The sequence below is a fragment of the Symphalangus syndactylus genome, chromosome 10 (genome assembly GCF_028878055.3).
Source record: "Symphalangus syndactylus isolate Jambi chromosome 10, NHGRI_mSymSyn1-v2.1_pri, whole genome shotgun sequence".
Taxonomy (NCBI): Eukaryota; Metazoa; Chordata; class Mammalia; order Primates; family Hylobatidae; genus Symphalangus; species Symphalangus syndactylus.
Window position 1 is genome coordinate 6,080,898 of NC_072432.2, and position 12,562 is coordinate 6,093,459.

Consider the following 12,562-nt stretch of genomic DNA (forward strand, 5'->3'; position numbering starts at 1 on the left):
CGTGAGCCCGGCCTCCTGCAGCACTGGGCCAAGCGAGAGGTGCACCTGCCCCTCTCCCGACAATGGCCGGCTCGGCAGCTGCTCTTCAATGTACTTGACACCCTTCCATGAGGATTAAGCTACACTGTCCGCACTGGGTAAGTTTAATCCCAACACAGCTAACCGTGTCGATCTGCAATGCAACAAATAACCTGCTTAGGATGACTCTAGCACTGACAAAGACCCTGAATCTCCCAGCAAAGCCGAGTGACACGACTTACCTTTCTGTTTTCACTTCAGGTCAACTGGCCTACACGGTCTCGTTTACCTGCTGATAATTCCTTGGAAAGACCATCAGGGGAGATCACACCATTTTCAGCTTTATAGGGATGTGAATTTTCATTTGATGAGAAAGGGAATGGGGAAGTAAAACAAAGATTCTAAACAGATTGTTTTGAATTGTTTTGCCTGTGTGCTTCCTGGGAGTGATAAAGTCAGGAACTGCCACTCCGTGTCAGGCGAGGGAGTCATAGAGACAATGGCACCAACTCCTGAGACAGAGGACCTGTCACATGGTGCAGCCACCGCCTGCGGCCACGGAAATTCCAGGGAACGCAGACCCTCAATCACATGGTGCAGCCACCACCTGCGGCCACGGAAATTCCAGGGAACACAGATCCTCAATCACATGGTGCAGCCACCGCCTGCGGCCACAGAAATTCCAAGGAACGCAGACCCCAGTTGCATGGTACAGCCACACCTGCGGCCACAGAAATTCCAGGGAACACAGACCCTCTGTCACATGGTACAGCCACCACGTGCAGCCACAGAAATTCCAGGGAACACAGACCCTCTGTCACATGGTACAACCACCATCTATGGCCATGGAAATTCCAGGGAACACAGACCCTCTGTCACATGGTACAACCACCATCTATGGCCATGGAAATTCCAGGGAACACAGACCCTCTGTCACATGGTACAACCACCATCTATGGCCATGGAAATTCCAGGGAACACAGACCCTCTGTCACATGGTACAGCCACCATGTGCGGCCACAGAAATTCCAGGGGACACAGACCCTCTGTCACATGGTACAGCCACCACGTGCGGCCACAGAAATTCCAGGGAACACAGACCCTCTGTCACATGGTACAACCACCATCTATGGCCATGGAAATTCCAGGGAACACAGACCCTCTGTCACATGGTACAGCCACCACGTGCGGCCACGGAAATTCCAGGGAACACAGACCCTCTGTCACATGGTACAGCCACCACGTGCGGCCATGGAAATTCCAGGGAACACAGACCCTCTGTCACATGGTATAACCACCATCTATGGCCATGGAAATTCCAGGGAACACAGACCCTCTGTCACATGGTACAGCCACCACGTGCGGCCACAGAAATTCCAGGGAACACAGACCCTCTGTCACATGGTACAGCCACCATGTGCGGCCACAGAAATTCCAGGGAACACAGACCCTCTGTCACATGGTACAACCACCATCTATGGCCATGGAAATTCCAGGGAACACAGACCCTCTGTCACATGGTACAGCCACCATGTGCGGCCACAGAAATTCCAGGGAACACAGACCCTCAGTCACATGGTACGGCCACCATGTGCGGCCACAGAAATTCCAGGGAATGCAGACCCCAGTTGCGTGGTGCAGCCACCACCTGCGGCCACAGAAATTCCAGGGAATGCAGACCCTCAGTCACATGGTACAGCCACACCTGTGGCCACAGAAATTCCAGGGAACACAGACCCTCTGTCACATGGTACAGCCACCATGTGCGGCCACAGAAATTCCAGGGGACACAGACCCTCTGTCACATGGTACAGCCACCACATGCAGCCACAGAAATTCCAGGGAACACAGACCCTCTGTCACATGGTACAACCACCATCTATGGCCATGGAAATTCCAGGGAACACAGACCCTCTGTCACATGGTACAGCCACCATGTGCGGCCACAGAAATTCCAGGGGACACAGACCCTCTGTCACATGGTACAGCCACCATCTATGGCCACAGAAATTCCAGGGAATACAGACCCTCTGTCACATGGTACAGCCACCATGTGCAGCCACAGAAATTCCAGGGAACACAGACCCTCTGTCACATGGTACGGCCACCACCTGCGGCCACAGAAATTCCAGGGAACGCAGACCCTCTGTCACATGGTACAACCACCATTTATGGCCACGGAAATTCCAGGGAACACAGACCCTCTGTCACATGGTACAGCCACCATCCATGGCCACAGAAATTCCAGGGAACACAGACCCTCAGTCACATGGTACGGCCACCACCTGCGGCCACAGAAATTCCAGGGAACACAGGCCCCAGTCTCTAAAGTGTTATTTGTTTTATGAACTTCACTGCAGTGATTGTAAAAGAGTTTCTCTCTGTGCGGAGCTCAGCATCCAGAAGGGAAGTCAGCCCCAGGAACGCCTTCCTCGTCTTCAGAGCTCAGGGCCCAGGGCTGATGCCCTTGGGAGAGGTCCCTGTTGGGCAACTGTGCCTGTGGAGGGTCCCCCAACACTCACCGTGTACCTCCTAGGAGCGGAGGCTGCAACAGGGACCCAGAGACCAAGCCTCTGCTCAGGCAACAGTGAGCTGGTGGCCTTCCACTCTAAGTTCCAACTGCCCGGAGTACGTATTCCATGAATACTTGTTAAATGAATGATTCACATAATAAGGTCTTCTGTGCTGACCTTTGCTGGTCTGCTGACTGTGGGCTTCAGAGCATAGACCTCATTCCTGGAGCAACCAGCTCTTCCCAGAGCAACAGCCACTGGAGGACAAAGGCCAGGGCTTCTTCCTGCAGCAACGCACTCAGGACCCTGCACTGGGCACGCTGGGGCCTCTTCAGCAGAAGGTCCTCAGCACTGACCTTGCACTACCAGTGAACCCCAGGGGAGTCCCAAGTGCTCAAAATGCAATAAATGTCCACTGTGATTTAACACATCAATTTTAGAAGGAAGGGCAGATTGCCACCTCCCTCCTCAAACTAGGGACCATAAATCGATACAAGGCCTTAACTGAGGCTCTGCCTTAAATCCTGCTAAAACTACCAGCCAAACACCCAAATTTACATTAGAGTTAAAGGAAAAAAAAAACTAAACCAAACACCTGTAAGAAATGGTCAAGTAAACTGTGATACATCAACCCAAAGATTAAACATTAGAACGATGAAGTAGCAAGATATTAAAAGAACACAAACTATGTACGTCGTGACTCAAGGGTTCTAAAATTACACAGAGACAAAGATGGAATGGAAGGGGGATATGTTTACAGATAAATGTTTTATTTTTTAATTTTTAATAGTATATTACTTCTCTAACATATGATTTGACTAACCAGATAATTCAGCCAAAAAAAAAAAAATCAATTATGCCTATAGATAAATATGTAAAGAATCCCTCTCTCTGATGCCAATGGAATTAGTCTGGGTCTGGCCCACAGTCTTCAATCTTTTAATTAAGACACAAAAACCATCTTCCAAGCTATTAGCAAAACAATAAATGATTTAAAACCAGGAGCCCAGAAGAAAAGACCCACCATTAATCACAGCATCTCTCCACGCCTCTCTACCCTGGACAGTGTTCCTTCTTTCCCCATTTTCATACCTACTGCACAAAGCACTTAGTAAAAAAATTATCTCAATTCGTGAGTCGCGCAGCACAAAGGGCCGATGTCGCTACCAACATATCCTGCAGCCCAAAAACGAAGCAGCAACCCCCAGCGAAGGGAAAATGAGAAGCTGCTGGTTGTAATTGTAAATCTCACAACTCAGTGTCTTAGCACTTTCCTGCCTGGTTGGTTTCAAGGGTTTATTAAAATTAACTCCCCTACTGGATATTGAAGAAAGAAAGCAGGAGGGTTGTGCAGGCTCTGAAGAGGCGGAGCCCTCGTTCCACAGCCACCACTGTTTTCCACCCACAGCAGCCGGGTTTACCAATTAGTCTCCCTTAAAGGGCGCTGTTCACGATCAGCACGAACAAATGGATGCAATTACTTCTTTTGAGATGTAGCAAGTTTTTGGCCCTCAGCAGAAAAAAAACGGCACTGGCACAATAGTGGTAACCTCTGCATGGCACACACACGGAAGATTAAAGCCCTGGAGGTGGAGGCCTTCGGAAAGGGAAGGTGGAAGCAGGAAGAATGCCCACGGGATAGAGGGGTCAGAAACCAACCACTTCACCAAAGGGCGCCGTAGACGTTCCAGAGGACAAAATGCCTCTCTTTCCAGGGTAAACACCCATTTGCCAAACTCAGCCAGTGACGGCAAGCAGGAGTTTGCTTTTTTTAAGGCGTCTGAATAACAAGGAGAAGAGCAAGAAATGAGCTTAATAATGGGACTGACGGGGCCGTGGGCTGGTGACTCAGCCAATGTGCACAGCATCAAAACCCAGGTTCCTCAATGCGCTCCCTCTGCAGTTCAGGAGAGCGCTACAACTCACCCTATAAATCACTGCGTAAAAAAATCAGTTCTAAAAAAAGAGACGACCCATTTGAAAGCAGCTGGGAGGAGGAAGACAGAGAGTGACTCACAGAATCCAACCGCTTGTAGCCTCGGAACCATAACAATATGAAACTAGCAAGTCCAGTGTGAGGCAGAACAGAGACGCCGTCATGGCTCTCAGGAGGCTGAGCGGGAAGCGCGTGGCTCGGGCCCCTAACGGCGCCTGGAGCAGCCTACGGGCCTGTACCCTTCGTGTGGGTTCACTTTCCTAGCTTCCTGGCTAAATTTGATGCATAGCATTTATTCGCCAAGAAAAGAACATTGAAATCAAACTATTGTCATAACTCTGAAGGACTCTTAACATTCCAGTCCACACGTTCAAAAGCCCACATATATCAGTGCTGCCACTCTGCAGGTAACAACGTTTTCAATGCATGTTGCACGTAACCAGTAGTGATGTTTTCAATGCATCATGTAGGTAGCCATCTCATTCAGGATACTTAAATATCTGTGACGACTTGATACTTAGTTATCTGTGACTTTCAGATAGATGTAACAATGCTACCTGGCCAAGAAGGCCTCACCCTCCTGAACCCACTGACCCTCCCGCCCTCCTCCCAATTACAACAAACTGTCCATGAGGCTCAATGAGGCTCGGCTTTCGCACATTTGTTTTTCAGAGTAAACTATTTCTTTTCAACGAAGATAATGTGTACAGAGTCCTCAGGGCCTTCTCTTAGGCTCTGGAAGGCGGCCCCCAGGTCAGCTCTTACACAGGCATGTGACTTCCTCACTGTACAGAGTGGAACCTCCAAGAAATGCACAGGGCTGGGGGTGCTGGGGGGCAGAACTCCATTCGAAAGCCACAAATGTCTGTGACCTTGTGCCAAGTGCCCTGAAAAAGCCACCCCCAAACCTACAAACCTCCCACTGGGCCGTCATTTTAGGATCCCCTCTTTGACGACAGCAACGTGCAGGCTGTGTGAAGACCATGCCTCTGTACTTGACACGTATTCATATGTGCTAATAGTAACACACGCAGCCAGGCGCGGTGGCTAACGCCTGTAATCCCAACACTTTGGGAGGCCGAGGCAGGGGGATCACCTGACGTCAGGAGTACGAGACCAGCCTGGCCAACATGGTGAAACCCCATCTCTACTAAAAATACAAAAAATTAGCCAAGCGTGGTGGCAGGCACCTGTAGTCCCAGCTACTTGAGAGGCTGAGGCAGGAGAACCACTTGAACCCGGGAGGCGGAGGTTGCAGTTAGCTGAGATTGCACCACTGTACTCCAGCCTGGGCAACAAGAGTGAAACTTTGTCTCAAACAAAATATGTATATATATATTAACACACGCACACAGGTCCCTCAGCCAACACAGGGAGACCTGGCACGTGAGCGAGCCTTCACGTCCCTTCGTGAGCAGATTCTCCCCTGCTAAGAAAACATTAGGCTGCACTACTGTGGAGCATAACTGATCGCTAACGGAATCGGCTACATTAATTAGCAGAGCAGAGCATGGAGGATGGAGTCAGTGGGCATGGAACACACTGACAATTACCAAAGCCACAGAGTGCAAAACATGGCACCTATTTTTCAAAACTTCTCTTCCGCCAAAAACCAACAATGTTTGCAGGCTATATCACGAGTTCTATCAAAATAATTCAGCGCCTCCTAAACAAATGGCAAAGAGCTCCTTCTGAAGCATGCACTGCCCAAAAAGATCAGTGACCAGTCAACAGAGAAGCTTACTTCCTAATTTCAATCAACAGCTAAATGCAATCTTTTTTAAAATAATAATAAGATACGAGGCCGGGCACAGTGGCTCATGCCTATAATCTCAGCACTTTGGGAGGTCGAGGTGGGCAGATCACCTGAGGTAAAGAGTTTGAGACCAGCCTGGCCAACATGATGAAACCCCATCTCTACAAAGGTACAAAAATTAGCCAGGTATTGTGGCAGGCACCTGTAATCCCAGCTACTCAAGAGGCTGAGGCACAAGAACCACTTGAACTCAGGAGGCAGAGGTTGCAGTGAGTTGAGCTCATACCACTGCACTCCAGCCTGGGAGACAGAGTGAGACCCTGTCTCAAAAAATAAAAAATAAATAACACATGAGTTTGTCTTTATGGGGAAGTTTTCTGCTTCCGCTCCAATTTGTTTGGCAATTCCATGTAAAGTATCAGTTATTAATGAAATTATTTTTAGGCCCTTTAAAGCCACAAAAAAGAATACCCAATTATAAAGGGCAAAAGTGTAGGGAAGAGAAGGGAGAAGAAAATATTCTGGGGAAAGGAGTATGAGAAAGCCGCCACAGCCCTCTCATTCCTTGACACTCCCCAGAATGGAGCTCCAGATCACCTGGAGGCCTCCCCACCCTCAAGGCCTCCTCACCTGCAGGGCCTCCTCAGCCGCGGGGCCTCCGCACTCTTGCGGCTTCTCCACCTGCGGGGCCTTTCCACTAGCACAGCCTTCCCCCCATGTGGCTTCCCCACCTGCACAGCCTCCTCACCTGAGGGGCCTCCGCACCCTCATGGCCTCCCCACCCGTACAGCCTCCCCACCCGTACAGCCTCCCCACCCGCACAGCCTCCCCACCCACACAGCCTCCCCACCCGCACAGCCTCCCCACCTGCACAGCCTCCCCACCCGCACAGCCTCCCCACCTGCACAGCCTCCCCACCTGTACAGCCTCCCCACCTGCACAGCCTCCCCACCTGCACAGCCTCCCCACCTGCACAGCCTCCCCACCCGCACAGCCTCCCAACCCATGTGGCCTCCTTACCCGCGTGGCCTCCTCCCTGGCTCACACTCAGACCCAAGTATGTGAGGAGATGACCCCCCTGGCCCCACACCCCGAATGTATCCCCACGTGGATTCGAGGTCATCAGCTCCCACAGGAGGGCTGCCCAGCACTTCTCCCCACAGGGAGCCCTTGTGTTTTGCTGGCCGTGTGCTCTGTGGTGTGAGCTGGCCTCGCCTTCCCCTGTGAGGGGCATCAGGTGGCACGGGGCAGAGACGGGCAGTGGAAGAAGGATGGAGCCCTCAGCCCTGCAGCAGGAAGTGCCCTTCAGCCCCACAAAGCAGGACACCAGCAGTGCGTGTAACGGCGCCCGGCAGGCGGGCACAGCAGAACTGGACCAGGGTCTAGAAACCTAGACAATGCGTGACCCACGCAGGCTGGCAGCCCACACAGGAACCTCAGGGGAATGCTCTGCTCTTTCCTTCAGTCTATGTTATGTGCTTAAAACGGAACTTTTTCCATCCTCCTCTGTAGGAAATGAGCACTGGAAATTCCACATGTTTCTATAATATTTTCTGATATTTTAATAAAATGATGACAACCAACTTAAAGAATTCTGTCCACTTGAATTTTGATTGAAGATGGGAAATAATTCAGCATTAACAGCTGTTTTCAGCCTTCACTCTGAAAGCAGATATGTTGAGGAATTTTTGAAGTCCAATAACATAAAGAAACACAGATTTTTGATCCTTCAGTTCTTGGGTTTCTATTAAGCAATACTGGAAAACAAGTTGATTCATCTAATTTAAGCCCGTAAAACTGTTTTATGTGGTTATGAGACAGAGTATTCCAAATGACCTTACAGCACTACTCCCATAAACTCAACCTGGGCAAACCCACACTTCACAGCAAAGTTAAAGACCATCCAGCGAACAGATGAGGCAATGGGGCCAGCACAGGCCAGAGGGTGCAGAGAGGCTGAACAGAGCCACGGAGCAACCCTCTCACCCTTTCTTCTTAAATGTGTAGCTCAGATCTCAGCAAGAGTCATGTGGAAGGAAAAAACATAATTAGGCTTCCTGCATGCAAACACACACACCCCTTTCTCCGCCTGGTCTCTCAATAAGAAACTCATTTAGCCCTTTTTAAAAAACCTGTACAGACGCAAGGTGTTCATGGGGAATTCGGCTGAGCACACCTTCGTCGAAAGTGGCTTTGCCATCGTCTGGGCAGCAAGACTGTATCACTCACCCTCCAAGAGCAACTGACAGGCAAGTGTCATCACCTCGAAAGGCCACAATGCCCAACACAGGACACCCGTTCCCAGCGACATCCTAGACTCTGGGAACAAATGTGGGTCCAACTTCTCGGGTGGCAGTGGGTGGGGGACCCCCAGATGGGGCTCGCCCTGCTGAGCTCAGGGGTGCTACGTTCTGCTGACATGGATGGGGCACTGACACTTCACGTCAGTGTGATGCAGGCAGCACAGAAGTCCCGTCCTGAGACAGCGTACACGGCGGGCGCTGCAGGCAGGGGTGCACCTGGGCCGAGACGCGAGCCAGGAAACCTATCCAAGGCTGACACAATCAGATAACCAGGGTGGACCTTCTGCAAATGATACTCTCCTTACCCACCAAACGAGCTGTCTGCACTGCACAATCTACTTAGCAGTTTACATCCGAACCCTGCACATGGCATCTCCCGCCTCCTAGCCATGCTCTCCTCATCCTCAGCTCCTCAGGACGGCAGCAGCCAAGCCCATAGTCCTGGAAGACTCTGTCCTTCCCCCCCACCCCCCTACTGTGTCACGCTACAGGACACTGACACACCTCGCAGAACGCCACATCTGAAACTGAAAAACAGGACCATTTCCCGTCCCTAGAAGTCTGGAAAGGCAGTTGGCTGCACACCATGGCCCCTGCTCACTCCCTTCTTTGCCCTGAAAGTGTTAAAAACGAAAACATAAAGTCAACACCAGCTCCTCCCTGCTGGTGAAAATTGGCACGAATGAATTTACTTTCTGGCTGCCGGCCCTCACAAAACCGTTACCCAAAAAAAGTTCACCATGCTAAACTGCTCCAAATATAAATGTGAGACGCGCCGACCCACCCCCACCCCACCCCACGTTACAGGAATGGCCTGACCAGGATGAGCCCGGAGACGGCTAAATACACATCAAACATTTCAGATTTGGGAACTTCAGTGGTTTTGGGGAAAAGACCTGGCAAAGCCCGATCTGAAACTTATGACAGTTGAGCACATGATCTCCGCCATGAAGAGCAGATATGAGGCGTACACAACCCTCCATGAGACCGCGGTGGCCGATCTGCCACAAACCCTCCTACGACAGGACCAGGACGGCAAGGCTGGAGCCCGGCCCGGGAGGAGGTTGACGATTCCGCCCAGCCCTCCCCGCGCAGCGCCCGCGAACAATGGGGGTGGGATCCCCCGGGCCGCACCAGGACCGCTGCACGGCCTGAGCCACCAGAGATCGAACCCGGGGTCCAACGACAAGTTTCGCATTGAAATCAGGCCGGGCGTTCCAGGCCGAACCCGCCAGCGAGGAGGTGGCGCGCACCGCGCTGCTGCACCAAGGACGCCGCGGCTCCAGCGCAGAGCGCACGGGAAGGCCGATCCCGCTGCATCCTGCGTCCCTGCGCGGCGCCCAGGCCCCACAGACACCCCCAGGGCACGGGGGGATCGCGGCCCCACAAACATCCCAGGGCGCGGGGAATCGCGGCCCCACAAACACCCCCAGAGCGCGGGGAGATCCCAGGCCCCACAGACACCCGCAGAGCGCGGGGTAATCGCGGCCCCACAAACCTCCCCACGGCGCGGGGGATCGCGGCCCCACAAACGTCCCCAGAGCGCGGGGGATCGCGGCCTCACAAACGTCCCCAGGGCGCGGGGTCTGGGGGTCCAGGGGACGCGCACGCTCCGGGCTGGGGTCGCACCTCCCCCTCTGGGCCCTGCCCCCGCCCCGCCGCAGGCCCCGCGCCCCCAGCCCTCCGCGCGCGGCCCTCCCCGGTGACAGCGCGGCCCGGCCCGGGGCGGGGGCCCGGTTACCTTCCGACAGCTCCAGCTCCAGCTCGGCCAGGCGCGCCCGCACCTCCAGGGGCAGCGCCATGCCCTCCAGGCTGCGGTCCGCCATGCTCCGCGGGCGCCGCGCCCCGCACGGCCTCCTCTTTGTTCGCAGGCGGAGATCTCGGCGGCTCCTCGCGCCCGGCGGAACCGCACCGAGGAGGAGGCGGCGGCGCGGGCGCGGGAGGCGGGCGGCGGGCGCGCAGGGACCTCCCTCCCCTCGGCGCCTCCTCAGCGCGGCCCCGCCACGGCCGCCTCGCGCGCCCCCGCGCCCCACGGGCCCCGGCCCGCCCCGCGCGCGCTCGGCCCCTCCCCGCAGGCGCTGCGGACCCGGCCCCGGCCCTGCTGCTCTCGGCCCCGGCCCGGCGGGAGCGTCTCTGCGCGCGCGCGTCACGGGGCCGCGGGGGCGGGGCGCGCGCGGGGGGCGCGAGGACGCGCGGTAGCGGGGGCGCGCAGGGGAGTGGGCGCGCGGCCGTGTCGGCGAAGCGCGCGCTCCCGGGGGCGCGCTCGGGGGCGGATTGGGGGCGCGGGGCCCGCGGGGCGGGGCGGGGCGGGGCGGGGCGGGGCGGTCTTGTCTGTCCTGGGCTCAGCGCGTCCAGCGGAGCCTGCGGGCCCGGCCCCAGAGCCTGGTCCACCCGGCTCTCTGCGAAAATCACGTCCTGGAGCCGCAGCTTGACGTCTGCGCGAAAACTCGCAGTGCCCCGGGTCTTGGAGGGCTGGTTTTTTGCTAATGAACATTTTAAGAGGCGGAGACGGAGAGCTAGGCTGGAAGTTTCGAAAGCAGCGACCAGCAGATGACCTTGAGCGACTCTGAGCCTTCGCCTGGAGGGTCAGTGTCCCCATCTGTGAAAAGGGGATGGGAGGACAAGGTTGGGTCACCTAATCTCCAAACGTCAGGTGGGCCCAAAAAGCCTGGCTCCAGCCCTCCCGGGACAGGCTGCAGGCCTCAGGGTTCCCACCCTTCTCCTTGTGGGGTCATCAGCTCCCAGCCTCAGTGCCACCTCGGCGAGGCTGAAGCCCCGTCTGTGCCTCTAGGCCTGACCATCTGGGGAGGCCCTCGCATCTCCAACTGTCCACTGAGCAACTTCCCTGGAAGCCTCTAGACACCCCAAACGCCACAAACCCTAAACGAAGCCAGCTGCTTCCAGTGACTCTTGGTATCTACCTGCTTCTCAGAACCGACCCCGTTGTTTTCATCATCATCTTCCTCTGTCTCCACACATCCTCCCCAGTCTGTTGCACAAAGCCCCGAACACCTGGTCTCCTTTTCATCCTGGTACCCCTCTTCCCAGCCCGGCCCCTCCCTCAGGCCAGGGCTTCCTAAAGACCTCCTCGCCTCCCCGCCCTCCACGGGACATGGGCCAGCGCTGGCTCCCTGAGGCCCAGCTGCACTCACTCCCCTTTCAGAGTGGGCCCCAGGAACACAGGTCCCTCCCCCCACCCCCCTACCCTCTACCACCTCCCCCCCACCCCCCCACCCCGCTTCGACCGAAGCCCCCACCAGCCGGGGCCCACCTGCATGGCAGCCTTGGGGCCTCCACACTCCGGCTCCTGCAGACAACGCGGCTGACCCTCAGGACCTCTGCTCCCGGCCTCCACCCCGGAAAGCCTGCCCCTTCTCTGCCTCTGCCACCCACAGCCACCCCTGACCCCAGGTCCAGAACAATCTCTCTCCTTTCTCTTCCTGCACCGGCCACTTCCCGCCCTCATCACGTTTGACGTTTTTTATCTTCTCTGTATTCTTTGTGAGTGTAAGCGGCTAGAGGACAGAGCCCAAGCCTCACCCACCTTTGCCCTTCCCATGGATCTGGCAGTGGCGGCAACCGCCAGAGGTGTGTGTATTTCCTGTAGGGATCGGTCCTTTCAGTGGGGAATTGTGAGAATGACATTCGACGATGAGCTGGGAAACAGGAACCCCAAAATCCGTGTGCTTCCTGCGCCGGGCCGTGTGCCTCCGCCTGGTGTGCGCCGTGGGTTCGTCCTTCGCTCAAGACTGCGTTCAATGCAACAGACACAGGTGGCACAAGCATGTGGCCCCACCATCATTTCTCCCCTTTGCATGATAAAGAGACCGACCAGCAATGCAGGGGCCGTGGGGAAGATCCCACACAGCCCCTACACGTCACAGATAAAAGTCCTTAGAGACAGAAACGGGAGCAGAACAAGGATTCAAACGCCAGTCTCCAAAGCAAAGCCCTGGGTTCATTTCGTTATAGCAAAGATGCACTGTGCATTCCAAGCAATAAATGGCGTCAAGTCCATTTAGGGCAGTATAATGTC

General features: G+C 55.0%; 1 protein-coding gene across 3 annotated transcripts in view; it reads right to left on the reverse strand.

Annotated features, from left to right (window-relative positions):
- Positions 1 to 10,633, reverse strand: part of DIP2C (disco interacting protein 2 homolog C) — a 404,917-nt gene extending 394,284 nt beyond the window's left edge. For all 3 annotated transcript variants that reach the window (XM_055296324.2, XM_055296321.2, XM_055296318.2), the window contains exon 1: positions 10,268 to 10,633. In XM_055296324.2, coding sequence (XP_055152299.1) covers positions 10,268 to 10,352 — 85 coding nt within the window. In that variant the 5' untranslated portion in view covers positions 10,353 to 10,633. The remainder of the gene's footprint in view (positions 1 to 10,267) is intronic.
- Between the last annotated feature and the right edge of the window lie 1,929 nt (positions 10,634 to 12,562).